Source organism: Acanthochromis polyacanthus, chromosome 8, assembly GCF_021347895.1.
Source record: "Acanthochromis polyacanthus isolate Apoly-LR-REF ecotype Palm Island chromosome 8, KAUST_Apoly_ChrSc, whole genome shotgun sequence".
NCBI lineage: Eukaryota > Metazoa > Chordata > Actinopteri > Pomacentridae > Acanthochromis > Acanthochromis polyacanthus.
Window position 1 is genome coordinate 34,163,186 of NC_067120.1, and position 25,757 is coordinate 34,188,942.

The window sequence follows — 25,757 nt, forward strand, 5'->3', positions numbered from 1 at the left end:
ACTCAGAAGACCCTGTCATCTCCAGGTGCTTTGGACTTCAACCTTTACCAGACTTCCAGCAGCCATGAGTGTTTATGTAACTTTACCCAACACTTTCAACACAATATTTATCTTCATCCAACCAGAGAAATTAGTAATGAACACAGTCAAGTAGTCAGTCAGCACCAGTTTAATGATTTTCTATAAAGGTAGCAAAACCTACTACACATGGATGGAGAGAAAACCTGTTAGAGGAGCAGAGTGACGGGATCTAAAAAAAGATCATGTTGAGATGAGGAGACATAACTTAAGACAGCCAAGGACAAATAGAGAAATTCTTCACAAAGTTCTTTTTTCAAAGCAGAAAATGCTGCGTCTGCATCGTTTGAAAAAACTTCTATCTGTACATACTGATGTACAATAAAGAGTTATTGTCCACAGCGATGTCATCAGTGTGCGCTCAGAGCTTTCATCCCTGGAGTCGTCCATCCGTCATCAGCGATCCCAGATGTTCCGATCTCCATTCTGTTTGATTCCAAGCTCCGAGCGCGACTTTAAAGCCAGTTCGGACGTTGTTGTTTTTTTCATCTCAGCTTCACACAGGAATATAATGTATGTACGAGTCACAAGATCATACAACATCCTGCTATTCTGCTTCTCACAAAGGCAAAGAAAGCTCAGTTCTGCATGCTGCATGTTTCTACAAGCAGAGAAGGTCAGGAAGTGACATTTTGTTGGGGGAAAGCGCCGGCGAAGAGCAGTTTAATCAGCAACAAAGAAACATGGATGAATGATGAATGCAACAAGCTAATTTACACCACAGTGAGATATGTCATCTTTCTGTCTCTCTCGCACACACACTTACAAACAACCTTGGACACGGAAAACAATCACTGTTTGCGGATACAAACACAAACAATATAGTGGGAAAAGGACAGACAATCAAGTTAAATATCTCCGTAGAGTCTTTTTTTTTTTTTTTTTTACAATTTACCGTGAAATCAGTCCAGTACGTGACAGGATTTTAATGCATTTTTAGTCATCTTAAATAATGCAGTATGTGTGTGTTCTGTCACATTATTCCTCACCCCATGATACCGTATGTAGATTATAGAGAGCTGAAGTCATGCAGCATGTCTTTCATGTCCCAAAATGTCAAACTAAAACCACGTTCGTCAGGTTTATCGCCCACAAAGAAGGATTATAACAGGTGTTTTCTATTTGTCTGTTACGTGGAGATACAGATACGCACAAGCAACTTGAATTAAATCAGCTTTTTACACTATGAAGCCAGCTTTTTTATGCTTGTTTCTGGTTCCATCCATATTAAAATGCCAAAACTGGTAACCCTTCTGTTAATGGGAATGTGTGTGGAAATAAAATGGTTTCTCTACTAATTCTCTCTCTTAATTTGTAAAGCAAGCAGTAAGAATGTACGTAGCCGAATGAAGGGTTAGGTATCACAGGGAGAGGAATAAAGTGAATAAAGATGTAAAACACAACCAATAGAAGATGTTAAAGCTTTAAAAGTTGCAAGGCATTTATGACATTATCTATATACATATGGAACGGCTATGTACACTGACATTAATAGAGCTGTAGGTATTCACACTGTACAGTGATGCAACTCATTGTCAGTCTCTGCGTTTCCCGTCATAAAACAGTGATTTGATTTCCTGTATTTATAGTTTCAATTTATGTGAATGGTGTTTAATTAGTGAGGAGGCGTTCAGACTCATTTAAATCCTCTCTTCCTCGTTTTTATTAGCAATAAATTTAAGGGGAAGAGTTATTTTCTATCATCTCACTCCTCATTCAAAAAGCATCTTCAATGACACACGTAGGTCACCGCTACACTTATCTTGTACTTTCTGAAGTTTTCAGTCCTGAGTAATTTCTTTTTTTTTGTCTTATCACTAATTAATACTGGAGGTTGAGCTTGCAGCCACTTGCTGGAGGCGGATATATGAGTGTGGTACCCAGGTGAGATCTGTCTGTCTGATGCTTTTCCACTTAAATCTGAGCTAGATGTGTCCCGTACGTTTTGCTGCCACATCTCTTCCAGTCCGATTTACGTTTATTCACAGCCAGAGCACCAACATGTGCTTTAAAGGATAATTCAGTTTATTTCAACAGTCTTTGTGGGTTCAGGTGTTCAACTCTGTTGCAGAGATTTGTGTAAAACAGAAGAATTGAAGCAAAAATACTGCTCATCCTGCAGCTTTGTTTTGGTGCATGACTTTGCAAACACTCTGCAATGATTCTTTTGCTGCATTAAGGACCTCAATGCTGCCTGATTGTATCGCCCTACATGTTTGTACAAGTATGTCAACTAGCTAACGTGTTGGAATAGGACTTTCTTGAAACTTGACAGCTAAATGCAACAGCAAATTACCAAATGGAGCACTATGACAGCGGCTAAATGGCTAAAATCAAACGGAAGCAAGACTCTGAAAATTCCCTGAAACTGATGGTTTCCCCTCACTTTGCAGTCGACGAAGGCTACATCGACAATAATACATTTGAGAGCCCGTAACTTTTGCTAAGTTTAAGCAAAGTCTCCGCATGACTGTAACATTTCAGGACACCTATAACAGAGACTTGTAGAAATTACGTCGACTATTTTAGTTAGAAAACTCAGTTATTGCAGTTTCATGTGAATTGCTGCTGCAAACCAGTACAGGGGGTTCTCGGTTTACAATGACATCATCTTACGGCGTTTCATCATTGCATCGGAACTGGTTACAGGCCAGTCCTCTGTTTAGTGTACAGAGATATGTCGGAACTGGTTAACTAGTTGACAAGTGGAACAGACCAATACGTTGTCACACGACGCTATAAGACGACTTTGTCAGCATTCGCCAGTTGTACGTCACCTTGGATTGTGCTACATTTGTTAACTTTTTGCCCTCCATTATGGCTCCCAAGCGTAAGTCAGATTTTTCTTATGGTAACTCCATGGAAGTGAAATTAGATATAATAAAACCGTCGGAACAGGGCGAAATACTGCTGAACATCGGTCAAGTTGTAAAAACAGTGCAACATATCATAGCGACCCTCTGTGATGAATGAGTGAGACTTTATCTGGTTCTCTGGTCGTTTATTGAACCTTCACACAGACTACTGTGGGCCGTAGTTAACGCCAGAATAACTACAAAAACCACTGTAACTTAGCACCAGAATTAGCCACCGTTTCCAGCTCTCTCGCTTGACACACACACTACTGCTAACTCTCAGCCAATCAGAGGTGAGCTAACTGAACATGGCACATTCACTGACATTAGGTAAATCTCGAACTGAACAATAAACATTAAAACCTCAACATAAACAACAGGATCAGTCTGTTACAATATTCTGTTATCTTCTTGCAAAAGCAGGCAGATGGGTTCCCCCATATAAAGGGCCAGGTTCTGTTCAAGGTTTCTTCCCGTTAAAAGGGTATTTTTCTCGCCACTATTGCCTTAGTTCTTGCTCTGGCGGTTCAGGCATATGGGTTCTGTAAATCGTCTTGAGACAGTTTGACAGGTATTTGCCGCTATATAAATAAAATTGAATTGAATTGAATTAAAATGAATATACATGAATAAAAGTAATTTGCATTCATGACTTTTCCAAAGAACTGATCGATATCGTGATGCACGTAACAGCTTTGTTTACATTTTCACCAGAGTTCCGACTTACGGCTAAAATTCACTTACATCGATCTGTCGGAACAGAACTCCGACATAAGTCGAGGACCTGTTGTATTTGCTTTGGTGGACAGACGTGGAAAAAGTTTTCGGACAACTTAAAGTTTTATAAAATCTCAAATATTATCCTGTAATATTTGTGGAAAAATCTTTTTTGTGTGTTTCAAAAGGTGTGGCTGCATTAGGCAGACAAACAAATACAAATGATATTGTTTTGTTCATTGTTTACAAGAAAAAGTAAGAAAACTAAATTCTACCAAAATGACCCACTACTCAAAATTTCTTACTTTTCCAGAACCAATCAATTTTAGGTTTTTAATGGCTTTCTTAGGATTTGTTTAGTATTATGGCTGTGATGGCACTAAAAGAAATTTCACTTGAAGACCTAAGAGTGATTCTTAATGCAATATACATGCCAATGTTTAGGGTGTCTGAAAACCTTTTTCCACTGTAAGTATAGATGGAGGTTATTTAAAAATGTGCTGAAATGCTCATCCACAAAAAGTCTATAACAGTTTTTTAAAACAATTTACTGTATTTTACAGATTTTCCACACTAGTAAAATCACAGAATATAATACTAATTTACATGTTAAACGTGAAAGTACAGTAAACTGTAAATAATGTCCTCATCAGGTCGTAAAGTACTAATTTTTGAACTTTTACAGTCTGTAAAATTAAATGGTTTTCTTGCATTTAATCAGCTAAAAATGATGTTATTTTACACATATTTGCTGTAATTTGAAAGAAAAATTAAGTATTCTGCTGACTGAGCAATTTTTTTTTTAACAGATTTACCGTGTTTCAAATTAGCCGTAATATCTGATAAACTCACAGAAAAAAAGTGTTAACTGTTAAAAAAAAGAAGAAAAAAACAGGCAAAAATTATAAATAACAGTTAAATCAAAAGCTTGTGTCTACACAGATGGTAGTTTGTTCTTTTACGTTGTTTTCCTGTGTTTAAGTCGGGTAAAAATATAATTTAAACTAATAATTTAAAAATATAATAATTGCTGCTATATTCCCAGGTTTTACCATTTTTGAACATTACAGTATTTCACATTTTTAAAATATTTTTTTCTGGCACACTTGCTTCACATTCTTTAAAAATGATTTTTATTTCTTATTTATTTTTTAACAGTGCGAGTAGATCAATTTTTTTAACATTAATATATAAGACTCTGGAGGAAATCTTTTGCAGCAAAATGTGCTTCCCTACCTCCAAAATCTTCTGGTAAAAAGCATCAAGACAAGTTGGACTGAATCTATGTTGAATAAAAGCTATTTGAACAAGCAAAAGTTTATTTTATGAGCCGGATATGTCATTTGTTACCACCTCTCCCTCACTAAACAGAAGGTCATCCACAGACTTACTGTACATAATCTGTGGTCAGGTCAGTGTCTCCTGATGCAGTTTAACATATCGACTGTTCCAGTTTTTTAATTTTACTTCCAGCAAAATAAACCAGATTTACCCTCTTCAGTGCTGGAGGCGCCTCAGTACCTGAGCTCTGCTGTGTAACATTTCTATTTCCCTGCTGAAGAACTTCTGCAAGTATTTTTGACTGTAATTTTATTGAATTCCACCACAAATGTGGATTATTCTCAGCAAAGCTCAGGTGAATAGACCCGACGCAGAGCAGCTGATTAATTTTCCAACTTCAGGTCGAAAACGTCCCGTGTGTGGTTTTACGCCTTTTTCTCTGTTGGGTTTGTGTTTAAGGTGTTACGAGCTCTTGAAAATAGTTTTTTGGGAGGATTACTTCCTGAGAGCTGGATGAGAATAGAAGTGTGTGATAGTGCAGCTGGAGTCAGGATGTTTAACTGAGAATAAAGACAGTAGTGAGGAAAACAAGCAAACATGCACAGATATCTGTAAAAGTCACAAATTAATGTGATGTTGCTCATTCGTCTGCAAAGGAAAGCTGCTGTCTTTAACAACAGTTAACCAACTTTGAGGCTCTGGCAATAAAAAACTGAAACAACTGAGTGTTGCAGAGGATTAGCATTGTCAGAAACTATTTCTCACCTTCTACACTGCATTTAATTCAAATATGATACAAAGATAACGGGTTTTCTCAATGCTAACTGAATTGCTACTGGCAAGGAAAAATGAGCATTTGGTGCCATTTTGGATCCAGTTTTTAAATCACATTGGTAAAATCCCCTGATTTGTTAAGCTCTCATGCTAATATTTGTTTTTATCAACGACAAATTAAGAAAACTAGTGACGTTAGCAGGCATTTTAGCCGCAAATTAAACATTAGCTGGAATTAACTGTGATTTATGTACTCTACAAAATTGACTTTATAATGTTCTTTGAAACTAGCATAAAAATGGAGCCACGAAATAAACAATCTGACTTCAAAACTAGTTGAAGAAAACTTGGATTTAGAGGGGAAATAAATGCAACTCCAGCTGGCTAAGAATCAAACTGCTAACATTACAGTTATTAAAAATTAAGAATCTGACACTCAAACACACTTTTCTGTTCCTTCTCCTGATCCTTAAAGAACCCTCATAATGCCCATTTACAGATGAAAATTTTCATTTTTTGGATCTACTAGAATATGTTTACATGCTTTAATGTTCAATAAATATTGTTTTTCTCATGCTTTACATTGCTGTAGCACCTCTTTTCACATACGTTTTTAGCTCTTGTCTCTTGAAAGATTCCCTCCTGAAAAGCTCTGACTGGTCAACTGGCCTTGAAATTTAAACAAATTTAATCAAACCAGATCTCTGAGTCTACTGATGTAAATTAATTTAGCAAGAAACTAACAGTGGACTGTGAGGAAGCTGCTCTTTCTTAGTTTAAGGGCGAAATTAGCTGCTAGTAGGCGTTAATATGCAAATGTGTTACATGATGATGTCGATAAGTAACGAAAGAAACGGCAGCACCTCAAACAAGATGTTTTGGTGAGGACTTTGTGAGTTTGCAGACATTTTATATGCACAAAACAGTAATAACAGATGGAAGGAAATGAAAAATCCACGAAGTTTAGAACAAAAAAGTCCTCTGACTCTCTTTTAACGATAACACGGCCAAATTTACTGGAATAAATGAAGCAAGTAAACAGTTCCCGGCTTCCTGAATTCATTTTCAGTGCAATTTCCTGCCTCATATGTTGTTTTCTGTTATTCGCAAATCAAATATTTATTGAGTTTGCTTTTTATTGAGTTCTGCAGAAGTTTATTTTTTCTCCTCTGACCAATTTGTTCTTCTTGTCATCTTCTTTTCTGCAAACAAACATTAACAAAAGACTTTTTAATATACTTTATTGCTTGAAAATGTCTTCCAAAGCCTTTAATTTTTCTTTTTTTTGAACAGACTCTGCACAACGACCTTAAATAAATCACTCAGCTGAGGGGAAATTAAGCCTTAAGAGTCACATTTAATGATAAAACTTCAGGTGTCTGGTGCAGCCATTTGACGGGATTATTTATCTTCACTGAGAAACAAACCTTAAAACATGATATTAGTGCTTTTTTTTGGCAGAGGAAGTAAATACACGTAGGGCCCGAATGAAACTTTAGGCTGCAGTCTGGTTAATGTGCCGCCTGCAGCCTGCTGGGAATCCGCTTCTACACTTGAAGAAAACAAACGAAGGCAAAGTTGTCTCCACCGCAAAGGATCACATCACAGCAGTCTGATCCCTTAATAACGGATTTGAAGGGATCGATGTGTGATTGAAATACTATTAAACCCCCAAACGCTAAACATATTTGCTCTCTTTCAGCTGAGCAAACGAAAAAGGTGTCGCAGAGGAGAGGAATAAATGCCAGCGTCTTCGCACTAATAACGCCGGTCGTACAGCATCGCTGATGGGACAGTGATGCATCGCTCTTTAACGCTGTTTCTTTCTCCTTTCTGTCCAATTTAAGCCGATCGTCGGAGCTCTAGCTGCAGGCCAAGACGTGTACAGTCACAAATGCAGCGCTGGAAAATAATTCCCTACTCTGCTGTGGTCAATAATGTTGCATTTACACCGCAGCGTTATTGAAAACCTCTCCGAAATCTGATTTGTCCCAATGACATAACTTCTCATAACAGAGATTTCATGAGTTTTCTTTGCGTTTTTGAGCACCTCTGCGCAGAAAAACCCTTAAAATCACATCTGAGCTACTTATATTCCCATAAAACAGGCTGAGCTGAGGATGACTGAGCTCTGTTCTGGACCGTAGACCTGGATATGGATTTACAAACACATCAACTCTGATCTTTCCATGTAGCCTTTATGAATTAGTCACATTTATCCTCCAGTTACAGCATCTTATCTAAACTATGTGAAGAGACACTTCTCAGGTTGGTAAATCAGACGTCATGAAGATGCTACAAGTCACCCGCAGTCCAGAGATTAGAAGCAAAATCAAACAGAAGATGAGATTCTGGGAATAAAGGCAGAGAGAAAACATACTTCAGTGAACTGTTGGTGTTCCTGCATTCACTACTCCTTATGCCAACACTGATTTGTTTTAATTAGTCAACTTTAGGACCTTGAAACAGGAAAACTCTGTGAAATCAGATTTGTCTGAACTATACCACCTTTTCCAAAAAGATTTCAGGACTTTCCTTTGTGTTTTTGTGCAGTTCTGGCAGGAAAACACTTTAAAAAACAATCTGAATGAGTTATATTCTCATAAAATAGTGCAAGCTGGTGATGACTGACTAAAATGATGAACAAATTGTTGGACCTTCGTGAGCCAGACATTATTAAGATGCTGCAAGTCATCTAGTGGTTTTCCTGCACCTACGGATACATCTTAAGATGTCTAACATCTCCAACTACTCAGTTTTAGAACATCCACACAGAAAACTACTTTAAAATTAGATTGTCTGAGTTATGTTGCTTATTCTAAGAAAGAGTTCATTAGGTGTTTTTTTTACATTTTCATGCACCTCTGTGCAGAAAAAGCTTTTAAAATCTGATCTCAGCTACGTATGTTTCCATAAAATGGTGCAAGCTGGAGATGACTGACAGAGAAATAGTTCACAGGTTGTTGGACACAATGAAGATGCTACAAGTCATCTACAGTCTAGAGATAAGAAGCTAAATCAAATGGAAGATGAGACAAAGACAAAAAGATCTCAGGAGCTGCTGGTGCTCCGTACTAAGACGCCTAACTTCCCCAGTTACTCAGTTTTAGGAGCCCAGAACAAGAAAACTCTTTGAAATCAGATTTATCAGTAGCAAACTTTCTTCTAAGAAAGATTTCATGAGGATTATTTAATTTGCCTCTGGCTACAAAACCTAATCTGAAATATCACAGATTTTTGTAACTAGTAAAATAACAAAATAAACAAAAAAAAATCACATTTTAAATGTAAAAAAAAGACAAATAAACAAAACCCAATTTTTGCAAATAATGTGTCTTGCATTTTTTTTACAAACAACATTTTCTTCTTCTACAATCTGTTAAATTTCAAACTGTTATTGTGTATGTTCTGTTCAATTACTAATAATATCTAACAGAATCACAAAAAAGTATTAATTTACATGTTCACAGTAAAAACATCCAAATAAAAGTGTAAATAATATTCATGTCAAAAATGTGTATTTCACAGAAAACAATTTGTCCTTTAGAAATGTGTTTTACATTATTTAATAAGCTAAATACATAATTGTTTAATTTATTTATGTATGTTCAACAGTGTGGATGGATTAGTTTTACTTTAACTATTTATTTTTTGCTGGCAGATGGTGGTTTACTAACTTAAATCACTACTTTGCAGTTCAAACTGCTGATGACTGAGCTCACTGTACTGTGTTTTATTCCTGGTTTTATTTGTACAAACACATCCAGTGTGATCTTTTATAACTTTACTTACATTTTGCCTCCGGTAACAACATCTTATCTGAACTCCACAGAGGAATAGTTCTCTAGTTGCTGCACCTTTAGTGAATCAGCCATCGAGGCCTCTAATTGCTAATTCTGTCAGTTTAATTAAAGTTCAGAACTGCAGCGTCCTCTTTAAACCATCCGAGCATATCTCTGGGTGAAGGTCCTCATGGAGGCAAAAATAGCTGCAGGCTGATTGGAGTTTTCCTCGCCTTCAGATTTACGTCGCTGGGTTTGTTCTCCGCTGTTTAAAACTGGGGGTCAGAATCTAAGAACTATATTTCTGTGCAACACAAAAGCTTACGAGACAGAATCTACATGGATGTCCTAAATAAAGTGACTGTATCTGAATGTGCGTCTGTTTAATTCCACCTGCTCAGAACGAACTTGCCGTCAGCAAGGTAGACGAACTCAATCAGCTCTTAAGGTGAAACACGGCTCTCTTTGTGTCGTAAATCTTTATTTATTTCCCGCTCTCTTAAAGTTGGAGCGCTGCTGCAGCCTCTGAGGATTCTGTTTTGTGCAAAGCATAACTCTTTAAAGTCGGCTCGGCTTTGATTTATTTTTTTGGGTGAAGAAAGAGAAGCAAACCTCCAACCTAAAGCCCCCCTGTGTAAAACACACTCGCTGCTCGACGAGTGGATTCAATCTTGGGCTCGGCTGTTTGTTTTCAGGCTGTACTCATCTTTCTCTCTCTCCGTCGCTGTCTGTCTGTCTCTAATCTGATAGTATTTCTGATCCCGGGCCAGACAGAAACAACTGTTACCTGCAGACACTTAGAATAACAAGCAGCTCCGGCAGGCCTGCAGGGCCGAACCACGACTCCTGGAGCATGAAAACACACTTGGCGTGCCGGCGGCCGCGGTTCTGACTGGAGAACATATCGGTCCCACACTGTAGGGCTACGAGGCAGGATGCCAAAGGAAGAACCTCCGAGGATTTCATACCTGGACGGGCACCAAATACAAACAACTGCAGCACAACCGACTCACGTTGCTGCGGCAAATCCACAAGAAACCGTTTAACGAATGGCAAGTTCTCCAAAGTGTAACTGTTGGTTTCATTTAGGTGTAATTTCAATGCATTAGCCCTCTGTCCGGACACAATTTCACTCACTGTGGTCTCATTTTTCACAGCAATATGAAGTCCTGCACCTCTATGGAAACAGAACAACCATGATAGAAGTAGAAAGAACTGAAAAATGTATTTTTTCTACCATATGACGCTTTTATGATGCCATGAATCGTCTAAAAATCAATAAAAGCTGAATTACTTTCATTGTTATTTAAAAAAAGAGAAATCTGGAATTAACATGTACAATATTTTTTCAAAGTTAACAACATTGTACAAAAAAAATTGAAAAGAGGAGAATCTACACTACAGGCTAAAAGCTTGGAAGCTACTTCAAGTCTGTCTTAAAAGCCAGTATGAATTCTGTTGATTCTGGGATGTATTCACTGCATGATCAGATTCTTCTGTCACTGATATGCACCATTTTCCTCTATTTATCTTTTGCTATACATTGAAGTTACCAGACAATTGCTGATTAACTCTTAAAATAAAAGAAGGTCTTAGTTTTCGGGTTGAGAAAATTCACAAGATTGACAACTTCAGTGTAAAAGTAAAAAACTAATCACAATTTGCAGTACTGACTTTAGCTCTTTGGCTTTTCAGAGTTTGCAAACAAAAATCTCAGTTATTCTCAACTGTGTCCATATCTCTGACAAACTACCACAGAAAGAAACAGCTGAGCAAAGAACAACAGTACAGACAAAAATACCTGATAATTATCGTAAAATGTATTCTAATGAGTGAGTCTATATAATAATAATAATAATAGTAACAATAATAATAATCGTGTTTATTTTGTGGCAAAGTACACCAATGAAATCATGCTTTTTTCTTGTACAAATTTGATCTTGCTTCCAAGCCTTTGGCCTGTAGTTTAAATACTATAATTATTTTCCTATTAGCATTTTAAATTTGTGTCCATACACGGCCTGCAGTTCAGCCGAAAACTACCAGGGTTTTTGACACATGACTGGAGTTTGCAGCAGAATCACTAACAGTTTCTCAGTTGCAGCAACGATTAGAGAATCTGTGTTTTTACAGAATCTGATGGGCAAAATATTTATTTTAGGTAGATTTTGATGAAATATCACGATTTTAAGAGCTTAGACTTGGTTAATTTTCCCAACAGAATTAGAAGTCACACATTAATTGTTTAAGGACTGTTGGAAGGTTAAAAAAACCTGCAAAATTATTCTGTTTTTACAGTTTCTGAGTGGGGTAAATGGTGTAATTTTGGCCACTTTTTTTTAAAAGAGAACATGCTTTTTAAACCTTTCGACAGGTTTTGAAGTTCAGAGGGTTAAAGGACTACAAGTCACGTATTTATTCAGTAATTCTACTAAACAGGGTTTCAGTGCTGCAGCTGAGACTGGAGCTCTGCAGATGGTCCTTCATTATCTTTAATTAGTCTGTGTTCTGGTTCTATATGATCGTATGGCATCACAGTTAATGTGAGGTATGAAATCCAATTGCGATTGTTGATTGCTAGGAGTTGTTTCAGAGAAAGCTTTTCATACCGTTTGAGGCAATGTTGAGCATTTTAAGAGATTTCCAGAAAAAACAGCAAGGCTGGATAATATGTGAAAAAAAAGATACTGTGATTATTGTTTACAGATATTGCAAGAAGCCACAGTTTTACTATAAAATGCAATTCTTAAATTACTTTCAAATTAAAATGTATATAAAAAATTACGATGTTCTTTTGCTGGACTCTGTCCTGAACCCACATGTTCCTTTACGTCTGGAGAATATGACTTAAGTATTTCTGTAGCACCACCATGCTTCATTCAGAACAGTATTCAGTTCAATTCAATTGTATTTATATAGCGCCAATTAAAACTCAGATTGTCTCAAGACACTTTACTGAGCCCATATGCCTGAACCCCCAGAGCAAGCCCTAAGGCGACAGTGGAAAGGAAAAACTCCCTTTTAATGGGAAGAAACCTTAATCAGAACCTGGCTCTTCATGTGGGGGACCCATATGACACCATTTACTAAATTGCAGCTCCTGTGATTTGGATATTTTTTGGCCACATTGTGATTCCAGTAACATTCCAATTAATCGTTCAGTCCAACAAATCTTTACAGCCAGTTTTCATGACTGCATGCACCTTAGCAAACAACTTCCATGTGTGTAGAAGATATTTACAGCAACTAATAGTTCACTTTGTTGGAGGTGAGACGTTAATCGTGGCAGGAGTCCAAATGCACTCTTGGTTTGTGATCTTTTTCCAGTGATTCCCCAAACAACTGCAGTATTCGATCGCTATATTATAACAGGATGCTTGGGAGAGACGAAATTTAGTTTGTAAGTTCTTGACAGAAAATCAAGAGGGAGATGCATCACAGAAGGAGCTGGACGAGGACCGAAGGGAAATTAAGAAATTACACTGAAATAACACTTTTGGTAACTTTTAACCAGTTTACGCCAATCAGAAACAACATTACGACCAATGATGGGTGATAATCTTGCAACAGTGGAATGTTCTGCTGGAAAACCTTTAGTCCTGCACTGAAGTGGATGTTAAATTGATATCTGCACTCTGTAGATGTAGTAGATGTCAGTAGAAAAAATGCTCAAAAACAAGTCGAGGAACAAGACAGAACCCAAAGAGTTGATCGACTTCCAATTTCATGGAACCCAATTCGACTCAGGATCAACGGAATATGTCGCAACCCATGGAAACCTCGCTGTGTGACCTACAAGACCCAAAGGATCCAATGTTCCAGTTCCAGACACTAAAGAACAACTGCTACGTTCACACCCCAATGGGTCAACACTGTTTTAACAGCAAGTGGATCTACACAATATTAGACAGGTGGTTTAATGTTGTGGGTCATCGATGTGCATCCATCCATCCATCGTCTTCCAATTATCTGGGGTCAGGTCGTGGAGGCAGCAGACGAAGCAGGTTATTCTAGACGTCCTTCCCCCGAACAATATTTTCCAGCTCTTCCTGGGGGATCCCGAGGCGTTCCCAGGCCAGACAAAATACATAATCCCTCCAGCGAGTTCTGGGTCTACCCCAGGGTCTCCTCCCAGGTGGATGTGTTCAAAAAACCTCAAAAGGAAGCCTCCCCAGATGGATCCAAATCAGATGGCCAAACCACCTTGACCGGTTCCTTTAGACACGAAGGAGCAGCGGCTCTACTCCGACCACCCTCCAAGATGTCGGAGATCCTCACCCTATCTCTAAGGGCCCAGCCACCTTGCGGAGGAAGCTCATTTCAACCGCTTGTATCCGCGATCTTGTTCTTTTGGTCACTACCCAGAGCTCATGACCATAGATGAGGGTTGGAAAGTAGATGGACTGGTAAATTGAGAGCTTCGCCTTGCAGCTAAGCTCCCTCTTCACCATGACGGTTCGATACAACGCCTGCATTTACTGCTGCTGCCCCACCAATCCGCCTGTCCATCTCATGCTCTATTTTCCAATAATTCATGAACAGATCCCAAGATACTTGAACTCCTTCACTTGAGGAAGGAACTCCCCCCCTAACCTGGTTTCCAGCAGAGAACCATGGCCTTGAACTTTGAGGTTCTAATCCGCATCCCCGTTGTGTCATAATCAGCTGCAAACCACTCTAGTGCCCGCTGAAGGTCACGATCTGATGAAGGCAACAGAACCACATCATCTGCAAAAAGCAGAGATGTAATCCCAAGGCCCCCACAACAGAAGCCGATTTCGGGGCCTCCGGATTGCAGGATCTCAAGGTTCACTTATGAAGTGAAAATGGGAGTGGTTTGCTTTGGGGTATGATTAACGCAAGAAGAAAAAGTAGCTTCCTCGCATCCTAATACTAATCTACAACATGAGTTCACCAAGTTTAGATGTATTACAGAGCATAAAAGATGGCACCTGATTGTGCCTGCATGAAAGTAGCCAAACAAAGTTTATTTGCTTCTACATTTCTGTATTAGCACTGTGCTGGGTTTAACAAATACTTCTTTTATAACTGGGATCTACGTGGAATACTCTTTTTGGGATTTTTCCATTGCAAAACCACGAGTGACCACTAGGAAAAGTTAGCAGCAAGGCTAACATATCCAGCTCTGAATACATCAGTGGTTCCCCTGATTAGCACCCATGTTTTAGCTTCCCAGTAGGTTTTTTCCTTTCAACCTGTTTTTTATGCAAATTCTCAATTTATGCTTAAAAAAGTTTTAATGCTCAGCTGAGGAGAAAAAGTGTGTGGATCAAGGAAGCAAAATGTGACAGTGTGCAGTGAAAACATAAATTAAACATCCAGCAGAGGTTTGAAAAACTGCGGCTCAGCGTTACGCTTGTGGGAAAGGATGTTGAGACTATAACGTCCTCATATTTATTAAATAAATACTCAGAAAATTATCAAATGTCCATCATTTCTGCACATTTCTAGATTCAAGTGCTGCTCTTTTACTCACATTTCGACCTCTTCTTCCTCTCCAACACTGCAGCTGTTTTTCCCAAAGAACCGACCTGGTATGAGCACATAACAGCTGTAGATGGAAATGTGCATTAATTCACATTTTCTGTTGCCAGTTTTCTGGGGAACTTTGAGTTAAATTGGGACGTAAGCTTGGCTGCGGATCTTCAACACTGGCAGAGACCGGAGAAGAAAAGCAACGGGAAAACTGAACACAAAAGTCGCCCAGCTGGAGTTCGAACACAGCTCTGAGTCTAAACTAGCGAGCGACGAATGTTAGATTTCCCATTAGCCGGCTAGTTCATCATATAAATGAATGAGTTTAACTGCTCATGGATTCCTCATCACTTAGGTTTCAGGTTTATCAAACAGGACTGCGTTATTATGTTTCTGTTATTAGAGTCAGGAAGACAGACTCTGCCCGGATCCACGACATGCAAGCTCAGACTAACTTGGTTTCGGAGGTTAGGGAATAAAGACGGATGACACGAGGCGGCTGTATGCATCTGTTTAACTATGTATGTGTTTGCAAGCCTGTTTGTACAGTGGCTGTGTGTCTCTGTATGAATTCTGTGTGTGTTTCCAACAGAGAGACTAATTAAAAGGCAGAGAATATGCATGGAACGGCACAGGCAGTTTAGAGATACATTATCAAAAAGACTGTCGGGCCTCTGAACATGCAGTTAGAAATAATCAACCTCTGGCAGCGCAGAGGAAGAAGAAACTGTGGAAAGTCTACGGGCTCGTGGAAGGGGAGGAAAAAAAATACACAAAGTTTATATCTATTCACACTAGTCCCATTTCTTCAGGGGGAAAGTTATATCCAAAACAACAGCAGCAGCAGAGGAGACAGTAGCAGGAGGAGGTGGAGGCTGGACGCCAGGTGACCGGCGCCTCCTCGTAGAGACTCTTGGTTGATCTCCTCCTGGTTCGGGGAGGCCGAGGCCACCGGGTGGCTGTTGCGGTTGGAACACATGTCGTAAAGGTTTCCAGAGAACTGCATCTTCTTGGATTCCTGCCGGAGAGACTCCCAGACGGCGGCCGCTTCATCCGGACAGCCAGCCATCGCGATGTTAGCGCAATCGTGGAATTCATCCCATGACCTGTAGAAATAAAGAAGAAGAAGCAGATGATAGAAAAGTGATGAAACCTTCAGATGTGACAACAGAATCTGTTGGTCATTTCGCTGCTTCAGAGCTCCACGTTGACGATTCACACTGCGCTGAAAATTCCTTGGACTATTGTTAATGTCAACAATTTTGCACAAATTTGCACCTTTATTGTTAATACCAATTATTTTTGGCACCTTAATTGTTAAAACCAACAATTTTGCACAATTGGGCACCTTTAATATAAAAACCAACAATTTTGCACCTTTATTGTAAATATCAATAATTTTGCACCTTTACTGTTAATACCAAATAATTTTTGGTACCTTTATTGTTAATACCAACAATTTTGCACAATTTTGCTTCTTCATTGTTAACACCAAAAATGTTGCTGCAAATTTATTGTTGATACCAACAATTTTACACCTTTATTGTTAATATCTACAATTTTGCACGATTTTGTACCTTTTATTGTTAATACCAACAATTGTTTGGCACATTATTTCCTCGACCAGCATGATTTATAAGATAACCGCACATTCTTTAGTTCATTGGTTTTCTCATCTTTCTTTATGTGAGCGACTTGAAACTGGAATTTTCCCAAGGGATGAATAAAGCAAGCATCCATCCATCCATCACTGGCACAGTCACACCAAAAACCATTTTTCCCTGCAATATAAAGTTCTACACCTCTATAGAAACAGCACAACTATGACTCGAAGTGGAGAGAACTTAGAAATGTCTTTCATTCAGTATCACAAAGTAATAATGCAATAAATCATAAAACAATCAAAGTTGAATTGCTTTGATCATGAATTTTACAAAAAAATACAAAAAGTGGAATCAGCTTGCACAATTTTTATAAAATGCCTCTAGTTGTTACTAACACAGGGAAAAATCCAAACTCTACAAACTACAGATATTTAATTTTTTTCAGTGCACAACTCCCAACTGCTCTGTAAACACTGCCTGTAGTTCAGGCAGAAAAGTCTTGAATTTTTTGTCACGATTGTTTGTTGCAGTTGAGTCACTAATAGCTTCTCAGTTGCACCAACAAGCACACAATTTATGTTTTTTTTTTTGTTTGTTTTTACAGAAGTGGTTAGCGTAATGTTTTTATTTTTGGCAACATTTTAAATGACAAACGTGGAGTAGGCGATTTTGATTTGATTTTGATTACATTTTTAAAATTAGATATGGTACATTTTTTGATAGAAGTGGAAACAAAAAAGCAAAAACCTTAAATTTGAATTTCTTTGATTATTTATTTTATGAAAATTAATTCTTGGAAAAATGAAGCAACATTATGTGCAACCTGAAGAGCTTCAATAAAAAGCAACTTGACTTTTCTTTGAGATTCTTAAAGATGTTTGAAGAACCTAAAAGAGAAATGAAGGTGAAACACTGTCAAAAAAAGTTTTCTGTGCCATATGAGATTTCTATGCTATAAATCATAAAAAGGCAAAGACCAAAACTGAATTTCTTATAAAATTAATTTTGTAAAAATGGGGAAAAACAACAAGAAGACAAACAACATGTTCAACCCTAGAAGCTTCAGTAGAAAGCAACTAGACTTCTCTTTTAGGTATGGTTTCAGTATTTAAAAGAGAACTGAAAGAGGGTAAAAAACCTGTTCTGTACAGTAAGAGACAGCTACAATGCCTTAAATCATGAAAAATGAAAAAACAAAGCTGAATTTATTTGATTTTTTGGAGTTTACCCTGTGATGGGCAGGGGACATCTGCAGCATAAACCCTGACTTTTGCCCTAAGAACTGAAGGTAAAACATCTTCAAGAATCTCTAAAAGCATCTAAAAGAGATGTTCAGTTGGTTTTTACTGAAGTTCCTATGGTTAGCTTGACCTGAATGACTGAGAATCCACCCAGACAACATGTGCAACAATTTTTAAAGTGGCCACAGATGTTACCAAAACCAGAACAAATGTTCTGTACTCACTAACTTTCTTGACACTTGAGCTGCTTCTACAAGTCAGTCAACCTTAAATATGAAGAACCCTACTCCGTTATTATCCAAACTCTCATCTGCTCCAATGATTTAACTAACGAAGATCTGAACCGACAGCTCTGAAAATAACCGATGAAGACGCAGTGACAGTGAAACATCAGTCCTTTCACTCAGTAAATCAAACTCAATCTGTTTGTCTGCTCCCTTGACTTCTCTTGGTAGTTGCCAAGAGACCATCTGCTGATCTTCGCAGCTCCGAGAACAAAGGTCACGCTGTGGGTTTGACTGAAACGTGGCGAAACCTTCATTAGTTCAGGGGAAGGGATTGTGTCTTTGTTGGATCACTGCTGTGTTCTATCCATCATCAACAGACATTTCAGCTGCTTTCTGACACCTATTGACAAGAAAAAGTGAAAAAGAAGGCAGAATAGAAGAGGAGAGGTAGGTGAAGAAGACAAGACATAAAGAAGTAACCCTAGACAAAGATCTTGGATACAAAGATACCTTTCAGTGATGCACAGTATTAAACCTCAATCTATTAGCCTTTAAACTCCAGAGCTGAGTCTGTCTGACTGTTTCTGGTCTCTAATGCTTCTTTTTGTCACAAATGTGTCTAAAAAGCTAAGAAAGAAGGAAGAAGCAGCAAGATCATGGGCCTTAAATGCTTAAATCTCAAAAGTTTTGTAAGAAATATGAGCTAAATATCATGTAACATTTCAACTTTCATGAAGGGAAGAGGTGCATTTATGCTAATATGATGCAACTGCACAGTACATGTACATTTTTTAACTTACAGTACGCTAGGACGAACCATTTCTACAATTCAATGTTAGTAAGGACGTTGGTGTATACTCATTTTGTGTATAACAGTTGCCCCCCTGGTGATCTGTCCTTCATGTTAGCAAAATACACCTCAAATAAATATTTCAAAATATAGCTTCTGTCATATAAAGTATTTTTCACTTAGATATTTCTTCAAGTGGTTGTTTATGGAATAACTTTCTTCTTGATTGGTTATTACAAGCAACAAAAAGGCTTTATGTCTTCATGAGCGACTTAAGAACATCTAAGGACGGTTTCTTTCCTGAATCATCTGTTGCAAACCACTGAAGAAGTTCTTCTGGAATAACTTCTACGAATATTCAAAGAGATCTGCAGTATTTTCAAAAAGTAAAGTTTGTATTTTTAAGGCTAGCATAAGCTAGTGCTAATGTTGCAGCTAGCAAGCCAAGAGTACAACCAATATATGGAGGGGAAATCTGCTGTGTGTAGTTAGCTAGCAAGAAAAGCTGGCTGGTAGAAAAATAATCTGCAATATCACCCCAAATTTCACGATTCTTGCTTTTCAGATGTAAGAATCTGTTGCTGCTTTTCCTTACTGTAATAGTTATAATTTACTATCAATAATTGTTGAGGAGTGGACTGTGCCACTTTGGGCTTCAGGTAACTCATGGTATTTTCTGAATATTTACAAACCAAATAATTAACCAGCAGATTGATCCACGATGAAAATAATCCATAGTTGCAGTGTAATACTAGCTTCTACTCAGCCACCTACAGCACTAAAAGGCTGCACACACATCTGCATTCTGTACTTTTACTAAGAGGCGTGACTAAGAAGTCCAGAGTCTGCACCTAAAAACACTGTACCTAATTTAAATTGGGCAAACATCAGCTTTTGAAGCCGTCCTCTGGTGCAGTGCTCCTGCAATATTTGAAATGTTGCCTGGAAGTGTGTCGTGCACAATCAGCAACACAAGCTGGATCCTCTCCACTGTGTCCATACAGCTACACTTAAACTTGCATTTTATTTTCGGAAGGAGGAAGAAGTCACGAAAAAAGCTCCAGGTCTGGCCAATGGAGTGTTTAGGGAGTGACAATCTTGTTGGTGCTGCCAAAGAATTTGTGTATTTTCAACATGCAGTCGATCTCAGAGTTGACAGTCTGATCCTGGGGGTTGGATTCACGGTACACAAAACTTTGGATGTCTGGCAAAACAAAGTTACGAGTATGTTCTTGGTTACACTGCTGATCTGATGCACTTTCTTCATTCTTGGAGTCTCTCGGTCATAGCTACAGAACTTACTGTCATCACCCACCTACACTGATCTTCCAACTGAAGGAACCATATTTAAAGTCACTTGTGTCGAGTATCCTTCTTCGGGCATGTGAAGGCGGTACAGTAGGACTCAGTGTTGACAGGCTCTTTCTCGGGGGCAAATTCACAGCACACAATCGTTCTTGGTCACCACACTGACCTGATGCAGCTTCTGCCGCCCTGGAGTCTCTTGGTTCTATCTGTAGACCCAATTTGTCAGTTTGACAAAATTTGATGCCTGTTCTCTGTGCAAGTTTCAGGTCCATTGTGAATCTGGCAGAATGGCACACAGCATAGTTCAGGTCATTTGTGACAAGTACTCTCCTTCAGACATGTCAGGACATTAAAGTAGGACTAAGAGTGGACATCTTCTTTCTTGGGGTTGAACTTTATGGTACACAACTCTGTAAATGTTGAAAAGAAATGATGAACATGCTCCTAATCATGCTGCTGACCTGATGCGACTTCTTCCGTCTTGGAGTCTCTTGGGTCTATCTGTAGACCCAACGCTCATCACCTCAACCCAAAGATCATCCACATGAAGGCTGACTTGTAAGTTTCAGTTCCATGGTGACACTAGCAGGTTGGTAGACATAGTTTTGGGCATTTGTGACAAGTGTTCTGATGATTTACCTTCTTTTTATGTTTTTCCTTGACACAAGTTTCAGGTCCATGTCAACAACTGCAAATGTGCACCTGCAAGTAGTAACACCAAACTTCAAGAGAGTGTTTTAGTTGTTGCAGAAGAACACTACTTTGACAGAAGCAACAGCCAAAATAAAAACAGATTTTGCTTTTTATAGATGCATTTCCACAACTTCTTGATTGCACCTTGAACCTTTTGCACATTGAACTGATAATACTAGGTAAAAATTTCTAATGCAAATCTTTTTCACCATGATATTAGCACATTTACTTAAATGAAGAATTTAAAAAAATCTTTGTCCACCTTTATCATTCTCTTCTCTGACTTTTACCCCAGAACACACATGCTCTTGTGCTTTTATTTGTCAGTAAATTAAACTTTTAGTACTACATACTGGAAAAAGAAGCACACACTTCTTTCTCTGTTTTAGTGAGTCAGCCAAAGACCCTTTATCAAGAGCAGTGATGTTTCATTAGACGAGACTTTTTTATTGAATGAAAAACCATTGACAATTGAACTGAATCAAACTATATTATGTGTTGGCTCTTAATTTTCCCCCAAACTGCCAAAACAGTTCCTTTAACTATATCTGCTTTATATCTTTCCATAACACTGCAACAAGATAACGTTGTTGAGTCCAGCTGCCTCTTCTACGCAGTGCAGTTTAGCACTTTTGATTAATCACTGTGGGTGCTAAAGGAATTGATCACCTGAATCTAATTCAGACAAATAAGATAAATCACGATGAGACAGGAGGCTCTCCTTTTGTTGCAGCCTTACGTTGTGATGCCCCGAAGGCTTGCATCATTATTAATCTTAGAAGTGCCACTGTAAATGTCACCTAGAGTGAACTCCAGAAGTTTCACCGCTCTAAACATAGAAAAATCATTCTGGAGGACGTTTCTTATCTGTAGTGGATGTCAGTTTGAGGACATTTGCTTCTGATCTTAAGTACAAAGATGCTTGCACATATTTTCCAACTTTCTTTGACAGACTCCGGCGCACATCTGCCGTCTTTGCTGTCACACACAAATATAATTTCTTTAAAGTCGTCTTCACGTGGAGAAGGAACACACGCCCATGATCTCACATCTTTGTGTAATTAACAGCAACCATTATGTACGGCACAACCGATCTCCGTCCATCACTCTGCATCAGTTTGGTTTCTGTCCAGAGTTTAAACCCTCCAGCGGTCCAGTTTCGGCTTCTTTCCTGCTGCTGTGGGAGGGGAGGTTAGCATCTGGCTAATCAGCTCTGTACCCGAGTGTGTGTGCAGAAAAGAAAGTGTGAGAGACAACAAGAGGATGCCAAAGTCAGAAAGAGAATGAGAGGGCGTTATGTGCAGCAGTGCAGTGTTTTTTTGGCGTGCAGGTTTTGTACGTTCAGTCACAGGTGGTGCAGAGACAGCAGAAACACAGCGAGGACACTGACAGACAAGCAGCTGCTTTCACAATAATCAAACCTCCGGGGAGCACGTCTGTTCTACTGTGAACATGCTGCTGCTGACATCCCCAAAATCTCCAAACCCCAAACTCTGAGCTCGTTATTTCATTTATTTTTTTTTATTACATCCGATTAGCTCATGCGGGAGTTTCACAGCTTCGGTGTCGCAGGATGCAGTTACTGACATGTGGGGCAGCGAGTAGCACACTTAGCCGAAGCCCGTTGGTTCAGGAGAAAAAACAGAACAGAGGAGACGAGATATTAGAGAAGACGAGCAGCAAAAAGGTACAGTGTGTTCGACTCCACAGAAACAGTCTGTGCTGAGTTTTTAAACTTCCAAGGTCAGAGCTGTCACCGAGGACAGTTTGACGACGGGTATTTTGTGACAAACAAAACTCGACACCGGCGGCCAAGCAATTAATCATTTACAAATCAGAGTTTGACATAATGCAATTAGCAAAAGCTGCAATTCAGGTTATGTAACACGTCTTCCCAGAGTTTGAACTGTCGAGTCGATGGTTTTCCAAATTCATGCTGACCTCCTTCTCTAACAGTCACACTGTTGATGGAGTCTCATGTTTTAATGCTCCATCACATGTTGTTAAATCTATGACGCACTGAATACTGAACCAAAGCCCGACTTAAAAAAAAAATTAAATTAAATTGCAATATCTGTCAGAAAAATCGCTATTAAATGCTACAAGTTCGCTTACGCAAGATGTTGGACCCAGAGTTTGAACTGTCGTGTCAGCGTTCTTCACAAATTAATACCAACCTCCTTCTCATGTTTCAATGCTCCATCACATGTTTTAAATCTATTATACAATGAATACTGAACTGAATCCTGACTTTATGGAAAAAAAAACAATATTGAAATAAATTGCAAAAATTGAAGTTAAATCCTGCAACAAGTCTGACGGTTTTGCAAATTCATACCAACTTTTGCCGACATGGTGTCTCATATGGTTACACTCCATCACGTTAAATTTATTCCACAATTAATATTGAACCAAAGTCCGACTTTAGAAATTAGATTTCAAAATAAAATCTGTCACAAAAATTGTACTTAAATGCCACAATTTAATTTATGCAATACATCTAACCCGGGGTTTAAACTGTTGTGTTGGTGATTTTACAAATTAATGCCATTTTTCTTCTTTAAGTCACAGTTTTGATGTTGTCTCACGTGGTAACGCTCCATCACATGTTGGTAAATCTATTATATAATGAATGCTGAACTAAAGCTGGACTTTAGAAAACCCAGTCTTAAACTGAACTGCAATATTGGTCAGAAAAGTTGCAAATAAATGCTGCAGTTTAAGTTATGCAACCTGCAGGTCTAGGGGTTTAAACTGTGGTTCAGTGTTTTAACAAATTAATGCCGTTTTTATTCTTTAAGTCACACTTTTGATGGTGTCTAATATGGGAATGCTCCATCAAATGTTGTTAAATCTATTAAACAATGAATATTGAACTGAAACTTGATTGTAGAAAACGCAATCAGAAAAATGACAATTAATGTTGTAATTTAAGTTACGCAGCACATTTGACCCAGGGTTCGAACTGTTGTGTCAATGTTTTTTTCACAAATAATGGTATTTTTCCAATTTAAGTTGCAGTTTTAATGGTATCTTATGAATCTGATCTCAAATTAAACTGCAATTTTTGTCACAAAAAATGCAATTAAATGCTGCAATTTAAATTATGCAACATGTTCGACCCAGGGTGAACGGTTGTGTCAGTGCTTTTACAAAACAACGCCGACCTCCCTCTCATGTGCTATTACTCCATCATATACTGTTAAATAGATTACACAATGAAAACTGAACCGAAGCCTGACTAACAAAAATCTAATCTCAAATCAAATTGCAAAATCTGTCAGAAAAATCTGTCTTAATTAAATATTTTTTGATTCACTCAGCCCTGCTCTGACAACAGCTATATAACAGCTCACTATTTCCCTCAAAGAAATAACTCAAGGGACCCATTTCCCGCCACTTAACTAAACGCTTGAGTTTGAAGGTAATCATATTTATGTATTTCTATTGGGTTGTGTTGACATAATAAGAGTCGCAATTGCATCAACTTAATGCTGTGTGTAATTTAAATTCAAATTTGTAAGCTCGCTGATTTGCAACTAAATTCAAATCCCAGTAATTTAATTTTTCTTCACCTAAAATTTAGGATTTCAAGTCTAAACCCCTGTCTGGTAAACATACCTGGACAACAAAAGACACTTAAGGCCTGTAAGCTGAAAAAAATGCTAAAAAAGGACATTTGAAGGGGAGTATTGTGCCTTTTACACATAAATTTGGGATTATTTTCATTTGCGAAAAGACCAGCAGTGGACTCATTTAGAGTTTATTCTGTTGTTCTGCTGCACTGAGCTAATGCTACTCAGATTTATCAGCGATATTTAGGAAACTAGTGGATAATAATGACAAAGCTTCATTTAAAAATCTGCTCAGCTTGAGACGATGTTCCATGTTTATTAAAAAGTCCTGGGGTAATTTGGTTGTTTTTGCTTTCAAGATTTCCATATTGCTGTATAGTGCAGAAATGCTCCACTCCAGTTCAAAAATTGAGAAATTAACATTTCAAAAGATGCAGCATGAACAAAAACATTTAAAGACGGCTGAGGAAAATGTAACTGAAGCAAGTTAATTGTGCATGTTTCAACTTAAAAACTTGTGTTCATATTTATGGTAATTAAGTAATTAAGACAGTTGAATTGTTCTCAAAGTATTTATTGCAGTGAGAGGTAGCGCAAATCAGACTAAACCACATGAAACAACCTTTCCAACAATGCTAGCTGTCCGTCTATGTGACGAAAAGTCACTGATAAATATATTAGTGTTGAACTTAATTCAAATTAAATCACAGTTACAACCTACATACAGCTGCATCCATGTCGATTATTCTGGATGAAATTACTAAATAAATTGCATATTTGTGTTAATATCTAGACATGCTAACGTCTACGCAATGACATTTTAATATCACACTGCAAGAAAGAGTGGAACCAGAGCTTTGTAATTAAGCTTATGTAGTTATGAAATAAAAACACGATTAAGACAGATAAAACGTCTGCAAATCAAGTCAAATTTTTACAAATTTTTTCATCCATTTTCATAAAAGCCCTTCTGCATATCACAAACAAATAGAAGAATTTACCATTTCTGATGATACTAGTTATTTCTCTGAGCACCAAATAGTAATTCACCTGGTTTGCCATCTTTACAACTACTCTAATGCATATATTTTCATTTCTGATAATCAATAAGATCATATTTTTCCAAGTTTCCAAGTCATACACCCAACATCGTGGTTTCTGATCTTTACTGAATTCCACACAATGATGACAAAATATCTCTATTCCTCATCATATAATGGTGAGATATGTGTAAAAACACAATAATTTCACAATACTGAGTACTTTTTTCCTTCTATATAAAGGCTTATTCATAAAATCTGCAAGCTCCTTTGCGTCAAATTATGGAAGACCTGGA

At 38.0% G+C, this 25,757-nt stretch overlaps 1 protein-coding gene across 1 annotated transcript in view; it reads right to left on the reverse strand.

Moving 5' to 3' along the window:
* Positions 1 to 151: 151 nt before the first annotated feature.
* Positions 152 to 25,757, reverse strand: part of nrn1la (neuritin 1-like a) — a 142,768-nt gene continuing 117,162 nt past the window's right edge. The window contains exon 3 of the mRNA XM_051951465.1: positions 152 to 16,089. Within this exon, the coding sequence (XP_051807425.1) occupies positions 15,804 to 16,089 (286 nt within the window). The 3' untranslated portion in view covers positions 152 to 15,803. The remainder of the gene's footprint in view (positions 16,090 to 25,757) is intronic.